This window comes from Empidonax traillii, unplaced genomic scaffold (assembly GCF_003031625.1).
Source record: "Empidonax traillii isolate 1590-97213 ecotype Southwest subspecies unplaced genomic scaffold, ASM303162v1 scaffold1632:size97395, whole genome shotgun sequence".
NCBI classification, from domain to species: Eukaryota; Metazoa; Chordata; class Aves; order Passeriformes; family Tyrannidae; genus Empidonax; species Empidonax traillii.
This window is the reverse complement of record NW_020956825.1, coordinates 55,770-74,109: the sequence shown is the minus strand read 5'-3', so window position 1 is coordinate 74,109 and position 18,340 is coordinate 55,770. Positions and strand designations below refer to the sequence as shown.

Sequence of the window (18,340 nt, the reverse complement as noted above, 5' to 3'; positions counted from 1 at the left end):
CAAGCAGTGATGGAGCTGAGTGCTGGCAATGAGCTGCAACAACCGAGGGGATTTGGGGACACCTCTCTGTGCCCTCATTTCAGCTACTCTAATAGCAGAGGAGCAGGACCCAAATCATGACCCTCACAAGCCAGGTCTTCCCTTGCTGTCGGCTTTTTCCTCTTTGCCATGAGGGTTGTGCTGAGAAATGCCTGTACCTGCTCAGGTGAGCTGGACATAAAGCTCTAAGCCTCCCCAAATAAGCCACAGTGTTTCCAGACACAATGAGATGAAAATCCCCTGCTCAGGGCTGGCTTGTGCCGGGGCTGGCCCACAGAACCCGCCCCTCCAAGCACCATGAGCAGAGTTTGACTCTGGTACTGAGGTATTTTTGTTCAGATCCCACATTCACCTGCAGGGATTCTCCAGAGCTTTTAACAGTCATTCCCTCTGGGTAAAAGGAAGCTCACAAAGTGCGTTTTTAGATGCGAAGTTTGATTTATTTAAGAACTCATTAAAAAATCATTTGATTTAACCTGCTGTGGCTTTACCGGGATTTTCCCTCCCACGGATTCCATTAAGAGCAGCCCTGGATGCTGTCATGGGTCAGACTTGTCAGGCTGCCCTGTAACAATCCTGTACCCTAAATGAATGTTTTCCCATCCCATCTAAAGACATAGATGTGCACTTCTGCACAAAGATAACCCCCAAAAGTAGTTTTACTGCACAATTCCAAGATGTAATTTCTTCTTAGGATTTAAGTCGAGGCAATTGCAGCATCAAGGAGTAAATAATCTCTCTCCATGTTTCTTGTAAACACCCTTCAGGCCACAATTAGGCCACCCCGGAGCCTTCACTTTTCCAGGCTGGACCCTGACTAAGAGAATCCCAATTTTCTTACTCATCCTCGCCCCCACCTGCCTCCTGCTTTCTGCTGTGCTTTGTGTGGATTTACTGTTCAGTGAAATATCGGCACAGGGTTTTGCAGGCACGTTGGGGATGGAACCCCCCTGGCCTGGGCCCAACACCCCTGTGAGGCGACAAGAGAACCCAAAAACTATTGAAACAAACAAACAAACAAAAATAGAGGGGAAAAAAAAGGGAAGGCTTTAAAAATAAATAAATAAATTATTAGCACAGTAGTAGCACATTAGTAAAGCCTTCAGTACAGATGGGGAGGGCTGAGGCCTTGGCTCAAGGCGGGTGGGGGCCCGACCTGATCCCACCCATCCCACTCCTGCCTCAGCCTGGAGAGTGGGCACGGCCTGGAGTGTGAGGAGAAAGTACCTCAAATCCACCCCCCAGCCCCACAGCTGCCCTCCCCAGCCACAAATCCATCCCCCTCAGCCCTGAATCCAGTCCCCCCCCAGCCCCAAGTGCAGCCAAATCTGCTCCCAAATCCACCCTCCTCAGACCCAAATTTACCCCCACATCCACCCCCAGCCCCAAATTCACCCTCCCAGCCCCAAATCCACTCCCTCACCCCTGAATCCACCACCAGCCAAAAGTCTAGCCCTCTCAGACCCAAATCTACCCTCCAAGTCCACCCTCACATCCTCAAATCTACCCCTGTGCCAAATCTGCTATCCAAATCCACCCCCCCAGCCCTGAATCCACTTCCTCAGCCCCAAATTTACCCCCAAATCCACCCCCAGCTCCAAAACCGTCACCACTCAGCACCAAATTCACTCTTCTCAGACTCAAATCTACCCCCAACCCCAGATCCTCAGCCTCCACTCTCAAATCTGCTGCCTAGACCCATATCTACCCCCCAAATCCACCCTTAGCCCCAAATTCACTCTCCTTAACCCTGAATCTGTCTCCCAGCCCCAATCTATCCAAGCCTCAAATTCATCTCCCCAGCCCCAAATCCAGTCCCCCAGCCCCAAGTCCACCCTTCTCAGACCCAAATCTCCCCTCAGCTCCAAATCTACTCTTCAGCCCCAAATCCTCTCATCAGTCTCAAGTCCATCTCACAGCCCCAACCCACCCTCCCAGCCCCAAATCCACCACTCTAGCCACACCCCTATCCCAAAATTCACTCCCTCAGCCCCAAATTTACCCCCAAATTCACTCCCAGCCCGGAAATCACCACCACTCAGCACTCAAATCCACCCTCCTCAGGCCCAAATCCACTTCCAGCCCCAAATCCACCACCCAGCCTCAAATCCTCACCTTCCAACCCCAAATCCACTGCCCAGCCCCACATCTACCCCTAAATCCACTCCCCCAGCCTCAAATCAACTGCCCAGAGCCACATCTACTCCCAAATCCACCCTCAGCCCCAAATTCACCTCCCTCAGCCCCATCTCTGCCCCCCCAAAGCCAAACCCACCCCATAGCCTCAATCTACCCCCAAAACGCACCCTCTCATCCTCAAATCTGCCCACCCCACCCCAAATCCTCACCGCCCAGCCCCAAATCCCCCCTCTCCTGCTCCAAATCCACCCTGTCCTGGCAGCAGCTCATCCCTCCCTCTCCCACAAGAGCCTGTCCCCCCAAAAACCGAGAGGCCCGTTGGCAGTAGCTCGTTTATTCCCTAATTTTCTCTCCAAGGAGCAGAGGCCGAGGGTTTGGAGCGGGAACGGGGTCAGACGACGCAGTTCCCCTCTCCGTAGCGCCGGCACTTCATCACCTTCAGGTAGGTCTCCACCCTGTGCAGGTCCTTCTTGAAGCAGGACAGGAGGCCGTAGTTCTTGAGCAGCGCGTCCTCGCCGCGCGGGTGCACCTCGAACTTCTCGTAGGCGGCTTTGAGGATCTGGGGCCCCCGAGGGCTCCGGTCCTCCAGCTCCTGAGGGAGGATGGACAGGTGGGCAGAGCTGGGGATGAGCATCCACCGTCTCATCCGCTTTATGATCTGAGAAATGCTCATTAAACCCTGATGTGACCCGAGGAGTGGTCACAGGCCCAAGAGCTCGAGAGTTTGGATGATACTCTCAGGCTCTTGGGGATGATCCTGCTGAGAAGGCATCCCAAGGGGGGATTTCCCCGAATCCCAGGGGAATTGTTCACAGGTGCCTTGTCCAGACTCTTTAAGTCTGTGTGCATATGCCGCAGAAAACGTCCTGGGAATGCTGCTCTGCTGGATTCTGACGTACTTTAGATTTGTGAGTTAGTACTGTGAGTTAGTGTTGTGGTGTAAATCTTACATGAATCCCTTGCTAAATTGTTTAACTTCAGTTATGGTTTAAGTCAAGTTAAATGCTTTAAGTTGTGCCTTTCAACCGTGTTCCTTTTTATCCTTATCCTGTCCTACCCTTTTGCCTCCCCCTCCACAATCCTCCACACAGACGGTTTTGGGTTTGTTTTGATTTGGATTGATGGATTTTTGAGTTTTCTCTGCTTTTCCTCAGTATGGGGTCGAGTGAACCTTGACAACGAGCTTTGTTGTGCTGTCGCTGAGAGCTGAGTGCTCTCTGTCCAGGAATTCTCATACTCTACAGTCATGCTGTGTGCTGTGACTTACCCTCATCAGAGCTTGGATCCCTTCTTCCAGGTCCTTTAGTTTTTCATACACTCTGTCTGAGGTGCCAAGAACCAGGCTGTTGGTGAACACCTTGCTTAGAGACTGCACTGGGCTCAGCCAGGACTGGATGAGAACCAGGGAAAAACGAAGCAGCTCCATGTCCTGAAAATTAGGACAAGAAAGGGTGAAAGCTCTGTGTGTGGGTAATTGGTGGAGTGTCCTGCTCCCTCTGGAACAACCTGGAGTGACCCAGAGATGTGTCACTGCTCCTGCAGCTTCAGCAGACAAGTTTTCAGCCTGAGAAACATCACCCAGACCCGTGTTCTGTGCTTGGGGGGAGAATATGGTTTGTAATGTAACCCAGAAGAGTCTTCCTTTCCTCATGCAGGGTTTAAACAGTGAAAAAGGGAGAGGAGGGAGAAAGCACCAAAGTCCTCACAGATGGAAACCTCTCTGTTCCTGCAATGAGGACTCTTCAGAAAGGTCTGTGCTTGCCCTGTGGGAGAGAACTCACCGATTTCTGCTGGGCATCGTCCTTCCCCGTGGGGGCAGAGATGGTCTCTGAGTAGCAATTTGCCACCTGGGAATTTTTGTTGGTGTGTCTTTGGTCCTCTGGAATATAGCTGCGTTCCTGCAGAGACATCCCAAATACACTCAGATCTGTCACCTGTGTGCTGGAGGAGACCACAGACACTTCCCAAGCTGTCCCGCATGGTTACTCTTCGCAAAGAATAAATGTGAGACACGAGGTACCTCTGGACAGGGTGGGAAACAGGAGTTTGTGTGTTGGCACGATAGTTACTGGCCCTAAAGGTTCTTCCTCCCACGAAGGAACATGCTAAGGTGAACTCAGAACACACATGGTACTGCCAAGGAGCAGATGATCCCCAAGGAAAGGATGTTGCCAAGGAAAGGATGTCCCCAAGAAAAGATGTTGCCAAAGGCACATCTCATGCCAGCGCCTGGCAGCAGCAGACACTGGGTGGTTTTAAGCACTCAGACCCTCCCAGGGAAATCTCTCACAATATTAGTGCCACCTCCCAGCTTATCCTGTGCAGGGGGTCTTGACATGGGCAGAAATGTCCCTGAGGAGGGGGTCAGAGATGGGACAGAGAGCTGAGAGGAGGAGAGAGTCTCCAGGCTGATGGGAGAGAGCACAAGGATGGAATGGCAGTCTCCCTTCAATATTATGTAGTAAAACCTAACCATTGTACAGCTAATTACTGCAAGATACTAACAGAGGACATAATAGAAGATGTTCAGACTTGACAAGTGCCAGAATGTGGAGCTGGATATACTGATTGTGCCTCGAAAATTCTTAGAATGAAAGTACACAGAAGTTTGAGGCATTTGAACTTATCTCTTCATTTCAACCTACTTGGCCATGACTGAGTGAATAGGCTGATCCTGACACAAGGTTTACAGTCCACAGCTGAAATTACAGACATATAAATCTAGATATGAGACAAATACCATTTTCAGAATTTAATGCTGGACAGAAAAAGATTCTGACTACTTATAACCTGTTCTGGTATCTCTCCACAACTTGTGGACTCTTTCTCCTCACTGAGAGCTGACAAAGACACCAACAGCTGAAAAGTCTCTGTCTCTAGGAAATCCTACAATCCTGAAGCCATCAGAGTAAGAGGAGAAGGTGCTCTGAGGCCACACCACTTACAAACTCCTTGTAGGTCTCTGCAGCCAGGAGGTGAAGGTGCTGAGCCCTCAGCACAGCGTTGGCAAACAGGCTGGAAAGGGGCATGGCTGGGAAGGTGGCAACTTGCTGTGGCCACTGCAGTCCCAGAGTGATCAGGGCAACGGCCAGAGGAGAAAACCAGGACCCTGCAGCAAAGCAGAGAGGGGGCTGTTAGCAGGGCGTGGGGACTGTGCTGAGGAGGGGGTGGCATCTGGGCATTCATTGCCAGCCTCTTCTGTCCATACTGGCTGAGCCCTCACCTACCTTGGTGCCCTGTTGGATGCTGAGGGTGAGCTCAGCCTTCCCCAGAATCAAGGGAATCACAGAATCATCATCATCATCATCACCAACTCCTCCTGAGTTGGAAGGGACGTACAAGAATCACTGAGTCCAGCCCCTGGCCCTGCCCAGGACCATCCCGAGTGAAACCCTTTCACTGCCAACATGTATGGTAATAATAACTATTATAGCTGTGACTTGACCTTGTTCTTCATGTTCTCCAACCTCTCCTTGCCCAGTTTAGGCTGAAGATTAATTCATGGATTAAAGTCACACTGAAGGGGAAAATTTCTTGGATTTATAAATTTCCATATTTTAATTAAATGATGGCAAGGAGAATATAGCCCACCACAAACCCACCCCATTGTCATCTCCCATCACCCTACACATGCAGCAGCCCTGCCAGTCCTTTAAAACTGAAGTAAAATGTACCTGGAGCCATTTCTGCCCGGTGAGTTGCTCAGGTGTTCCTTGACAATGAATGTTTCCTCCTTTCATCTGGTGAAAGGAAACCGTGGAGGCACCCCCTTATATAGCAGGGGGTCTGTTTAAAATTGATTTGTGTGTCCATGATCAACAACAACAGCTCCATATCTTCCCACTGAATAAATGCACAAGTGCTCAGGAAGGTGTCACCTCATCACGCTCGTTATGCACACGAGTGCAGGTTGGGGAGGTTGTTTTGCCTGGGGATTAAATCAGTGTTCCATGATTTCATCGTATTCCGCTGTTTACTGCAATTAAAAGTTTCCTGATCACTGCAAGACCCATCCCAGACCAGATCAGTGCTTTTACATGGTGGAATTTGTGGTGTCCACTTGATGTTCCTGCAGGGCTGACTGGCCAGCTGGGGACACTTTGGCCTAAAACAGCTGGCAAGTTGCACCAGGGCAGGTTTAGTTTGGATATTAGGGAAAGATTCTTAATGGAAAGGTTGTCCAGGCCTGGCACAGCTGCCCAGGGCAGTGGTGGAGTCTCCATGCCTGGAGGGATTCAGAAGAGGTGTGGCTGTGGCACTTGGGGACGTGGGTTAGGGGTGGCCTTGGCAGTGCTGGGGGGATGGTTGGACTGGATGATCTTAGAAGCCTTTTCCAACCCTTCTGTGATGTTTTCCTCTGTGTTGTTTTAGCAAGGATACACCTAGATGGGTATTGTCACATAAGCCCTACTTCTGCCAGGTAAATTGCTTTCTACCAGAAAGCCCAAAGTTCAGCAGATAATTTTGCTGAGCTGGTTTGCCAAAGGTGTGACATGAAGCTGTCTTGTCCAGGTGCTCATCTGGATCCCAGCCAGCCCACTGCAAATCCAGATGCCAGAGCTCTGGGAGGTTTCTCCCATCCTCAGCTGGATAAGGCTATGGGAACATCTGGTTACGAGCATCTTCCTGCTCTTGCCTGAGAAACGTGAAGTACCTCTGGATTAAGGAGAGGGTGGGTCTGGAAAGGAGGTGGAGGAGATGGGGAAGGGAATGATGGAATCACAGAAGGCTTTAGGTTGAAAGTGACCTTAAAGACCACCCAGTTCCACCCCCTGCCATGGGTAGGGACACCTTCCACTAGAGCAGGTTGCTCCAGACCCTGTCCAACCTGGCCTTGAAGAGGAGAGGACACAGAACACTATCCCTGCTTTTGAGAAAAAGCAAGACAGAACCTGGGATGGGCAACTCCAGGGTTACTCCCCATAAAGCACTGATTGCCCAAGCCGCCCATGTTTGGCAATTTTTTGGGTGTTCAGGGACTGTGCCTGGTTGGGAGGTGATTTGGCTCCCCCCAGGCCCTGGTTTTGCTGTGCTCCCCAGTGTGGTTCTGGTTTCAGAGCAGCAGCATCACCCCCTGGGCAGCTGGAGCAGAGGGTGGAGGGCTGGTTAATAATCATGGGGGAGAGCTCGGTGTGTTCCGAGAAGCCCCCGGCTGTTGCTGCTGGAGACGTGGTGGTGTCACAGGGTAAATGTCAGTCCCCAGAGAAGAGGGAACAGTGGGTCCTGCAGTATCAGGTGTCCTGTCACCCAATAGCCCGCAGCATCTGGGTGTGTTTTTGTGTTTTTCTACTCCGGATCGTGTTTAAATATGTCAGTATTTGTCAGAGATGAGCAGAGCAGCAGCTCCCCAGCCCAGCCCAGCCCAGCCCAGGCCCTGCTGCCTGTGAATCATAGAATATGCTGAGCTGGAAGGGACCCATCAGGATTACTGAAAGCAACTCCTGACCCCTGTTGGACACCCCAACCATCCCGCTCTGTCCCTGAGAGCATTGTCCAAATGCTCCTTGAACTCAGACAGGCTTGGTGCTGTGACCACTTCCCTGGGGAGCCTGTTCCAGTGCTCAGCCACCTCCTGGGTGAAAAGCTTCTTCCTGACATCCAACCTAAACCTCCCCCAGCTCAGGTTCAGCCACTTCCTCGAGTCCTGTCGCTGGTCACAGAGAGCAGAGATGGGAGCTGCCTCTCTGCTGCCCCTCGCGAGGATGTCGAAGAGCCGAGGAGGTCTGACCTCAGCCTCCTCTTCTCCAAGCTGAACAAACCCAGTGACCTCAGCCACTCCTCATAATGATGCTTTTTAATTGCTTAATTTTTTATTTTTATTTTTTTTTTTTAATATTGTGGTACCCAAAATCGCCCGCAGGACTGGAGGCACCGCTGCAGCACCTCATACTCTGCGCCCTGCCTGTCCCTTGCTGCCTCTCCCCAGCTCTGGCAGTGAGAGCAGGGTGGTTAATCCGCGGTGTTTACGCCGCAGCCAAGCTCGGGACGGTCGTCGCTGTGCGGCTCCCCCGAGGCTGGGTTTGTCCCAGCCCCGTCTGGGCAGTAAATGAGGCAGAAGCGCCGGCGAGGGCAGTGCGTGACTGCAGTGCCGGGATGGGCAGACGCGCCCAGGGCACGGCTGAGGTTGCATAAGCGGCTCTGAAACCTCAGCTCAGGCCTTTTTTCCAGCTTTCCAAACGCCCGCGTTTGCGACCCAAAGCATCCAGTTTCCTCCTGCGATTTCCAAATTCCTTTTGTTTCTAGAAAAAAATAAGAGAAGTCCCTCAGATTCTCTTCGGGTTGGGGGTTGGTCCCATGCCCACCCAGCTTACCCTGAGCATCTAAACAAGTGAAAACAACTTTCCTTTGCTCCCTGGGTTCTGGTGACCCCAAACCTGGGTGGCTGTGTGGGGAGGACCTTCCCATCCCGATGAACGAACACAGCCAAGTGAATCCTGACCCAAAAGCTGCTGCCAGCCCAAAGCCCAGGCTCTGCAGAGCTTTTAGATGATGGGTGATAACCTCTGCCAGCTCACTGCTCCGAAAATAAATTCCATTTCGGATTTATTGACTGCAGCTGGAGCTGCTCAGTTTCCCTGAACCCATCTGGAAAGGTGAGGTTGAAAAGGTCCAGGACTGCAACCCTGTCTGCTGCCTGAGGATCCCACTGGTGGCAGGGAAATGGATTCCTGCTCTCTGCAATCACCTGGAAGGAGGTTGGAGGCAGGCAGGGGTCAATCTCTTCTCACAAGAGCAAGAGGAAATGGCCTCAAGCTGTGCCAGGCAAGGTCTAGGTTGGTTTTTAGGGAGAATTTCTTCCCCAGAATGTTTGTCCAGCCCTGGCACAGCTGCCCAGGGCAGGGGTGGAGTCCCCATGCCTGGAGGGATTTAAAAGCCATGTGCATGTGGCACTTGGGGACAGGGGTCAGTGGTGGCCTTGGCAGTGCTGGGGGATGGTTGGACTCCATGATCTCAAAGGGCTTTTCCAACCTAAATGATTTGGGGCTTCTATGATAGAAATCAGGACAAAACACGGAGCCTGGACTGTGTATATCAACATACATTTATTTACATTAAATGCATTTTAAACACAGACCTGTCTCAATACAGAATGAAGCCAACCCACATCTCTAGGCTCCTTAGGATCTAGTCTAAGCATTTAAAATAAACCATTAACACCACAGAAGTATTGGTTTACTTCTGGCATTTTAAAGGAAACCAAAGCCTCTGGAGCAGCAGAGCAGAACTGGGGTCACTGAAACTGCTTTTGACACTGGTGGTTCCTTGCCAGCTGCAAACAGCAGATTCTCCTTATTTTCGGTATTACTCAGCTCAGTCAGCTGAATTAGTTGTTTACACAGAGCTGAGGAACCCACTGGGAGCTGGGAAGGCCAGAAAATATGCCTTCCTCTTCCATTTGGAAACTGAAAACAAGGGATGGAGGGATGAGCTCTGCTGCTCCTAAAATCCTGGCAAACATGGAAACCAGGAACAGCCAGTTCTTTTCTCTCACTGTGAATGTTCCTTTCTTTAAATAATCAATTTAATAAGTAAATTATGTTTAGGCATCTTATATAAAACACGTGGTGGAATTAGTTTGGGGTAGTTTTATTTAACCAGTGAAAATCAATTTGAAGATGCTGGTTTCGTGCTTTTTAAACAGAATTCCAGTTTTCCATGGAGGTGGTTTGTCGGTAAACAAGAAACATCCTGTTCCTTCTTCATAATTTTACCCTTCCCTGGCTGTTTTGGGGTGTGGAGCAGTTCCAGCTGCTTCTTGGAGGCCCAAATGTTGTGAGCCATAGGGGCACAGGGGACCCTGGGCTCTCTGAGGGTGACAAGAGTTTAAGCCACAACATTTTTGTCACCCCCTTGTGCTGTCTCCTCCAGCAAACCCCTCTGTCCCCTGGCCCTGGTTTAGGTGCCCAGCAGGTCCTGAGCCCACCCCCCCCGCAGCTGCTGCTGCTGTGCCAAGATAGTTTTATTAACAAACCCAATTAGCACTGCTCTGCTCCTCTCCAGATGTTTTTTAGCCTCTCCTGCGAGACCAGACGTAGCCACGAGTGGAGCTCCTGGCCCTGGGCCCTGTTCTCGTGCTTTGGATCCTGGAGATGCTCCTTTCCATCCCTGCCCACCCTCAGGGTGAGGTCTGAAGGGATGAAGTTTTGTTTCTAGCTCAGCTGGACCCATGAAAAACTGCTCCTTATTCCCAGGGCATCCCAGGGCACTGGTACCAGGCTTATGGGACAGCCCTGGACCGGGCATGACAGGATAGAGCAGGATGAGGTTTATCCATTACCTTTATTAGGGCTTCAGAAAGCAGTTGGAAGTTTGTGTCCCACAATTTACAGCTTTGCTGTAGGTTCTGAGGTCACACGTGTCCCTCACCACAGGGATGTCCTTGTGATGTGGGCCAGCTCTTGCCTTTGGCTGAGATCTGTCTCCCCAACTTCCCTTGCAGTCTTTGGGGAGAAAGAGGTGCTTTTGGAGGCTCCTCCATCTCAGATATCTGTCAGCTTGGCCTGCGGACACATCCATGACTTGACAGCTAAAGAGTGGCCCAAAATTCACTTCTCGTAACACACTGTGCTGCAAAGCTCGGCTCCTCTGCCAGGGCTGCAGCAGGGGCTCACAGCCCAGGAGGGTCCTTGCAGCTGGAGATTCCTCATGCCTGGTCCTCTCCTTCCCAGGGGTGGTGGGACTGGAGGAGACCCACTTTCCCCTGGTGCTTCCATTGCATTGACCACGCAGGAGCTCCATGCTGGGGTGTGGGCCTGCCTGTGGGGTGAGGCTGCCCAGGTGTGGTGAGGCTGCCCAGGTGTGGTGGGGCTGCCCGGCTTGTGGGGCCGTTTTTACTGCTGGGGGGATCACAGGTGGCTCCTAATTTCTACATAGGGGTTCATTTCTAGTTCAGGGGTTCATCAGTGGGGGGGGGACAGCGACAGCCAGGGCAGGGCAGCCTCGTGCGCACAGCAAAGCGAGGGCCCAAGGGCAGCAGGGTCCCAGCCCCGTGCAGGTGGTTTGCAGGTGGTTTGCAATCCCAGGATTGCAGCCCGGGATCCAGGTGCCCGGCAGAGCTGTGATCCGTGGGATCCAACCCCCAGAGGTGCCGGCAGGGTCCTGGCAGGGCGTTGGTGCCGGCCTGGCCGTGGGTGCAGGGACCCCTCACTCTTCACCCGGGTGCTCCCCAACTGTCCACTTGGCCTTCACGTCCCGGAAAGGAGTGATGTCCTCGTAGGTGGCCATCTGCTCCACCTCCAGCCCCTGCACAAACACGAAGGAGGTTGAGACACCCCAGGAGGATCACGGTTCCACCCAAAGCACATCCCCCCCCTTAGGACCTCCAAGTGGGAATCCATCTCCAGGCTATTCTCCCCAAGGCTGGGGCAGCTTCTGACAGGGAGAAGATGGAGACAGATGGCTGGCTGTGCTCTGAGCTTGGCTTGGTTCTAGGAGCAGCTCTTTATGGCTGATGTGAACTTGGGAGGAAGGTTCCCAAGGAGGAAGGCTTACAAGGGCTAGTCACACCCAGCAGACACCCAGCACAGGCACAACTCCCTGTTTCAAAGCCCAGGTTGATATTGGAAAGGTCCTTCTGTAATTAATTACCTCATAGGTGTGGTCCTCCTCTGGGCCTTTCTTGCCTTCTCCCTGTGGAGAGGAGAGTCACAGGTTGGTGTCAGCACCCACCAGGATCCCCTGTCCCCAGCCTTGGTCCCCCAGGCCAGGTCCCACCATTCCACAGGCAAATCCACGTAGTCCCACACAGCATTTTAGATGCTCATTTTCCCACTTTAGCCCCAAACTCGGTGCTGGTCCATCCCCATCCCCGTCACTGTCCTGCCCAGAGTGCAGGACACCGCTGTGAGCACCACAGTGGCACAGCTGGGGACATCCCCACTGCTGGGGACACTGTCACTTACTTTATCTAGCAAGAGGAGTATGGGGATGCTGATGAAGATGACAAGCAGGATGGACTGGATGATGATCATGGCGTCCTTCAGGGTGTTCCTGTTCTGGATCTGCTTGATGCTGCTGTGACCTGGGAGCAACAGCATGGGGAGAGCCCAAGTCTCACCTCTGTGCCAGGCTCCCAGGGAATGGGGATGAGCTTGGCATGGCCACAGGTTGGTGTGCCAGCAAGGGTGGATGGAGGGATTAGGGTGACACGTCCTACAGATTGGGAGAGACCAGAGCACTGTAAACTGCACTTGGGATTGGCATCAGGGACCAGCTCTGGGATGAGACAATTTGGGCAGAACCCACCACTGGCCAGGAGCAGGATAAACCTGATTTATTAGAGGAACCTGGTCCCTGAGGAGTATTTTTGCAGGATGGACGTGCCAGGGCAAAGCAGGGAGGCTTGTCCTGCTGTTTGGTGCTGGCAATGAGGAACCATGAGGGGCCATGGAGCAACAACCCACAATTGTATCTGAGGGGTCCCACCAGCACAGGGAGAGGTGGGTGCGTAGGAGCCTGATGTGGGGTTCAGGTGGAGGTGGAAGGGTGAGAGGAGGAGGAGAAAGGGCACCCCCCTGGGAGCTCCCACTCACCCACGACTCTGAGCTCTGTCCCACACTCATGCAGGTGCTTCTTCTCCAGGATGTTCTTTCTGTCACACACGTAGATTGCACTGTCCTTGTAGGTGACCCTGACGATGGTGAGGTTGATGAAGGTGTCTGTCCTGTTGATGATGTACTGGGAGGTGTTCTTATCCAGCCCACAAATGTCCTCGCTGTCCTCTGTTGTCTTGTACCACTGCATGTTTTTGGGGTCGTTGGAGTAGCAGACGAAGTAGATGGGCATGTTCTTCTTGACCGCCACGTAACGTTGGTACTGGTACATGGAGGGGCACACGCTGTCTGCAGGGACAGGGGCAGTCACAGACCTGGCACCCATGAGACTCCCAGCACCTCCCCCACCAGGAGCTCCCCACTTTTTCATGGATTATACTGATTTTGAGCATTCGGCTTTGTTTTGGATTGTCTTTTGTCTGGGGTAGCGGTCACGGCCCCAAACCTGCCAGAGCTCGAGGATTGCTTGGGCAGTGCTCCCAGGCTCACAGTGGGATTGCTGGGGTGTCCTGTGCAGGGTTAGGAGTTGGACTTGATGATCCTTGTTGACCCAGGATCATCTCCCAACTCAGGATATGCTGTGGTTCTGTGAAATTGGAGCCTTTTGGTGGAAACACACTTTTCGTGGAAACTCCATTTTCTGTGGGAGTGGCTTCACTCCAATACTTTCATGCTGCTCCCACCACTCCCTGTGTACACCTTGTTAATCCCAGCTCCCAGATTACAACCAGTGCTGGCACCCCAGAGAGTTGTTGGGACATCTCCCCGTCTGACTTCTCTCAGACTTCCACATTTTTTGCATTTTGCTGTGTTTTGGTTTTTTTGCCATGTTTTGGTCCCAGAGTGGTGAGTTTGAGGGCTCCTTTGGGTTGCAGACTTCACACTTAGAGCCCCGTGGGGGGGAATGGCACAAGTGCTGTGGCACAAGCCCAGTGCCTGGTGCCAAAGAAAAGCTTGTTCATGCAACATCCTCTGAAAATGCAGAGGGAAAACAACAAGGAAAGACAAAACAGATGTGGCTCTGTGGAGGGAGAGGAAGGTGCAGGGCTGGGGATGTGCCATGGAGGAGGTCACAGCCTGCAGGGACCATGGCCAGTGGGGATGGGAGGGACCCTGGGGACACACAGGGGAAGAGCCCAGTGGGTCTGAACCATACCTGTGCTGTTGCTGGTGTTGTTCTTGTCTGCTGAGATCCCACCTGCAAGACAGAAGAAGAGCCCTGAGATAATGGCCAGGAGCTTGCAGAGGGTGTCCCCCATGGAATGGCATGTGCCGTAGGTCCTTCGTGCCCACTCCATATGGGGTGGAGTGCTGGGGAGCATCAGCAGAGCCCTGCCCAGGGGACAGGGGGCAGTGCAGATTTGGGGACAAACCCTTCTGTTTCCATCCCATCTCCTGAATCTTCTCCAAGTTGTTTTGGGGTTGAAACCCCCGTGAAAAACCGCCTTCACTCTTAATGATCCTGAGGCTGGTGCCTCTCTGGAAGGGTCCAGACACTCACCCCTCTCTATTTACACTCTGAATCAAACAGAAACACTTTCCCTGCTGGGCCTTCCCTGGATTCGGAGCCCTGTGATGGCCAGGGGGGTTCTCAGGCCCTGGAACCACAGAACCCCTCGGGACGAGGGCTGTGGGCTGAAGCTGTGGGGCCTGCCATGCAACGCAGGAAGCGGGGTGAGGTGGGGACCCCCCCAGCCCCCACGGGTGCTTCTGCCCACAGTTCCAGTGCCCCTGTGCCTCGGTTCCTCTTGCTGCAGCTGCGCAGGAAGGACCAGCCCTGTTTACTGCCCCGCTCCAGTGCCCAGCTCTGCCTTTGGGGAAGATTGGCCAAACCTCACCGTGGAGAAGCTGGCACAGAGCGGGGGCTGCACCACCTCCCAGCATGTGGGGCAGCTGCAAACCAAACCCCCCAAGAAGAAGAAGAAGAGAGGTTCAATGCCCCAGCCTGAGCTTCACCCCAACCTTGTTGCAGACCCCCGCCCTGCCCCAGGCACATCCAGGCTTGGCTTGGGCCCCTGTCCGTGCCCCAGAGCCCCTTCCAGGTCTGTGCTGCCCTGTTCACCTCCAGCACTGACATCTCTGCAGGTGAACTCTCCCTTCCAGCCCCATTTAATTTTTTTTCCAGGATGGGGAGATGTGCCTTGACCAAGCTGTGTGCTGGGTACGTGTCCCTGTCACCTGTGGGGCCACCAGTCAGCGAGACACAGGGCTTTGCTCTCCATGTGCTGTTGGTGTTTCTAAATGAGGACCAGGCTGGTTCCTCACCCCGAAAGCCATCACACCCTTCCAAACCAGAAGTTCTGTTGCAGCCATGGGTGGGCTGAGCTTCCCCTTTCCTCCCTTGAAGTCACCATGAGAGCCATGTTGAAACCCTGCGACCTCAAATCCCTGCTGGACTTGTGTGGCCAACACAGAAACGCTTCGAATGCCCTTCCTCCCATGGGTGCACGTTTCCCCCACCAAGGAATCTGTGTGGGATCTGCTGCAGGTTCTCATGGACGTCCCTGCAGCAGGCAAGGGGTATTGAAAGGGGACAGGAGTCATGTCCTGGACTTAGCTTCTCCTTCTCCATGGGGATGCCAAGGGGAATAGCACAGGGATGTTCACACAGGGCCCACAAATCTCCCCCAAAAGCCATTTTTGTCCCATTTCTCCTCTACTCCCAGGCACTGAACCCCACAGAGCAAAGGGTTGTGGCTTGGCCGTGGCCTCAGTGATGTGCCAGCCCCATCCTCGGGTCTTTGAGAGCAGAAAATGGCTACAAATGCCACAACAACCTTTCTTTCCTGCAACCACAACCAGGCAGGCCCTGCACCTGCTTGGCACTGGCCAGAGCCAGGTGACCACCCAAAAACGTGTCCTGTCCCCACAACCCAGTGGGGAAACAAAACCTAAAACCCGAGGTGGGCGTTGAGTCCTGAGCCCTGTGTGTCCCTCCAGGCTCTGCTGCACCTGGAGCAGGACTGAGAGAGGCCAGAGCGAAGCTTAAAACTAACCCAGTGAAAGGCAGAGCTGGGTGAAGCCCCCGAGCAGGGCACAGGTGCCAGTTCATCCCATCCCCTGGGCACGCCGTTCCTCGCTCTGAAGTGCAAACCCCGCCTGATGCCTACCTGCGAGCAGAGCCAGCAGCCAGAGGTTCCCCTGGAGCACCCAGAGCCTCCTGCCCAGATCAGCCATGTTTCACCCCTCGGGGCAGGGAGACATCCAGCCTCTGCTTCTGCAAAACACGGCGGCTGCTCCCGCCGGCCCGGCCCCAGCACCTAAAAATGGCAAAGCTGCTGCTGCAGCGCGAGACGGCCCCTTTCCTGCTCATGTAAATCCTCCTCGCTGGGGACTTTCCCCTCGGGGCTGGTTTTGAATGCAGTGCAGACGCTGGGGCAGCAGGTGCCTGTGCTCTGGGCACCGTCCAGCCCCGTGTCCCTGGGCACTGCCCATCCCCGTGTCCCCAGGCTGTGCCCACCCTGGTGCTGATATTTGATGGAGGTGACAAGGAATGTGGTGGTTCTGATATTTGATGGAGGTGACCAGGGCTGTTGTGGTTCTGCAGCAGAGCTGGAGGGGAGCCCCAGCTGCAAAGCACTTGGTGATGCCCAACCTGGGATGAGCGCAGGGGATGAGCCCAGGGAGAGGGATGTGACTTCTTCCCGGCCACATCCCTGGGGGACAGAGGATGGGGGTGACCTCCGGGGTTTCCCCCAAGCTCCAGAGATCCCCTCCGGGGTGTTTGGCCCTTCAGGTGATGGGCGGGGGTTTGATGTTGGCCCAGTTGCCAAGAGTTGGAGCAGGGGTAGGAACAGAGGATGTTTATGGAGTTACTTAGGGATGTACTTATGTACTATGTACTCTCTCTCCCAGAGAGTCCCTGGAGCTGCTCTTCCAGGGAAAAGTGAAATCTAGAGCCATAAAACCCTGGAATCGTGAAGGTTGGAAAAGACCTTCGAGATCAAGTCCAGCTGTCAACCCCTGTTCACAACTAAATCATGTCCTCAAGTGCCACATCCACAGGTTTTTTAAACACTTCCAGGGAGAAGAGAAGAGAAGAGGGGAGAGATGGCCAAAATAAGGGCTCACCTCCCTGGCCACCAGCCACGCCCGCGTGTCATGGGTGCTTCACACCCCATTTTCCATGACCAAGGCCCCTCTCCATGAATCCTCTGGAGACAGAAAGACCCTGGGGAAGCACATTGAGGCACCCCAAGGTGAATTTGGATGCACAACACCATTTCCCTCCGTGCTGTGCCCCCCGGCTGCAGCACGATAGCGGCTGCGGGTGAGCACTGAGCTGTGACTTCAAGTGAAAAACACCTTTGGGTACTCTTGCCAGTCGTGCTGGTCCCCAGGGCCTGGGTGCCACTGCCTGGGGCCTCCCCAAACCTTCATCTTCTGCAAGTTTGGTGTTTTTTTGCCAGTCTTCAGCATCTTGCTGATGCTGGGAACCAGCTTGAGCCTCACCTTGTGTGCAAAGGGACAGAAAAGAAGAGAAATAAATTTTTCCAGAGAAATACTGGCTCAGAAAGAGGGATGATGGGAGAGGTGCCTTCTCCTGGCACTGCAGGAGAAGGGGCTGTGTCTCTCAGTGGCTGCTGCCATCACCCCCCAGGTCCTGCTGGAAGAGCAGAGCCTGGCCACGACATCCCAGCAAGGCAAAGGCAACGGGATGCCCACGTGCTTGGTGGGCACTGGAGGGGGTTTTAGCAGGCTCTGGAGGTTGGAGATGAGAGCTGAGATGCTGGAAGTGCCTGGGAAAGGTAAAACCAAGAGCAGGGCACAAGTTAAAGAGGGTTTGCAGTGGCAGTGGCCAAATCACCCACTGAGCTGCCTGGGGGCTTCTTGGCACCCTGGAACAGGCCCAGACCTGGGCTGGAGGGGCTTGGTCTCCCCTGGAAGTCCCCAATGTTTGCATTAACACGTGACACGGGACGCAGAGGGACCTGGTGATCCCGTGGGGAGGGTCCTGTGTCCTCATTCCTCTTCTCCTGGACCACCCTGACCCCATACCCCACAGTCCAGAGCCACTGCTGGGCAGCTGCACCTTCACCAGCCCCATCCCCGTTCATCAGGGTTTGGGTTTCAAAAAAAAACCTCTCCTGGGCTGTGCCACCTCCCTGCTGCAGCCCCCTGGTTGCGTTGGTACCACGCTGCTCCCAACTTGAATTACACCAGCCCTGGGACGAGCTGTTCCAGCAAGAGCCCTCCCAGCCCAGGGAAAAACATTTCCCCCCTCCCCTCTAACACACCCCAACACATTTGGTATCATAATAACAGATCATTTACAGTTGTTTATTTTAAGAAATGTACAAAGTGAAACGGCTTTAGCTCACACAAATCCCGCTCTGTGGCATTTTTTTTCCCATCACTGACGACACGGACGTACAAGCAAGCATCGGTTGTGAACCACAACCCGGGCTGGGAACAGAAACGCTGGTGACACCAGCTCAGGCTGCTGGTTCCAGGGAGCAACGACATGGGAAAAAGGAAAGCACAAAGGCTGTGGGATGACACGTGGGTACAAGCAAGCTCAGCACCGCTCCTGGCCAGCCTGAACGTAACGTGGGGGGCATCCGGAACGGCTCAGCGCCCAAATCAGCCCGAGAAAAGAAAATAATTAT

The 18,340-nt window shown here is 53.6% G+C and overlaps 3 protein-coding genes across 3 annotated transcripts in view; all 3 read right to left on the bottom strand.

Annotated features, from left to right (window-relative positions):
- Nucleotides 1–2,498: 2,498 nt before the first annotated feature.
- On the bottom strand, nucleotides 2,499–5,922 carry GH1 (growth hormone 1). The gene is made up of 5 exons (XM_027908151.1): nucleotides 5,853–5,922; nucleotides 5,124–5,287; nucleotides 3,960–4,076; nucleotides 3,446–3,607; nucleotides 2,499–2,770 (listed from the first exon to the last, which is right to left on the bottom strand). The coding sequence occupies exons 1-5, from the start codon at nucleotides 5,860–5,862 to the stop codon at nucleotides 2,570–2,572; spliced, it is 654 nt and encodes a 217-aa protein (XP_027763952.1). The 5' UTR covers nucleotides 5,863–5,922; the 3' UTR covers nucleotides 2,499–2,569.
- Nucleotides 4,100–18,340, bottom strand: part of SCN4A (sodium voltage-gated channel alpha subunit 4) — a 57,713-nt gene continuing 43,472 nt past the window's right edge. Inside the window, exon 27 of the transcript XR_003573948.1 lies at nucleotides 4,100–4,112. The gene's annotated coding sequence lies outside the window, so the exon portion shown is untranslated. The remainder of the gene's footprint in view (nucleotides 4,113–18,340) is intronic.
- CD79B (CD79b molecule) lies at nucleotides 11,323–15,908 on the bottom strand. Its single transcript, XM_027908150.1, has 6 exons — nucleotides 15,842–15,908; nucleotides 13,888–13,929; nucleotides 12,711–13,019; nucleotides 12,081–12,199; nucleotides 11,767–11,808; nucleotides 11,323–11,421 (listed from the first exon to the last, which is right to left on the bottom strand). The coding sequence occupies exons 1-6, from the start codon at nucleotides 15,906–15,908 to the stop codon at nucleotides 11,323–11,325; spliced, it is 678 nt and encodes a 225-aa protein (XP_027763951.1).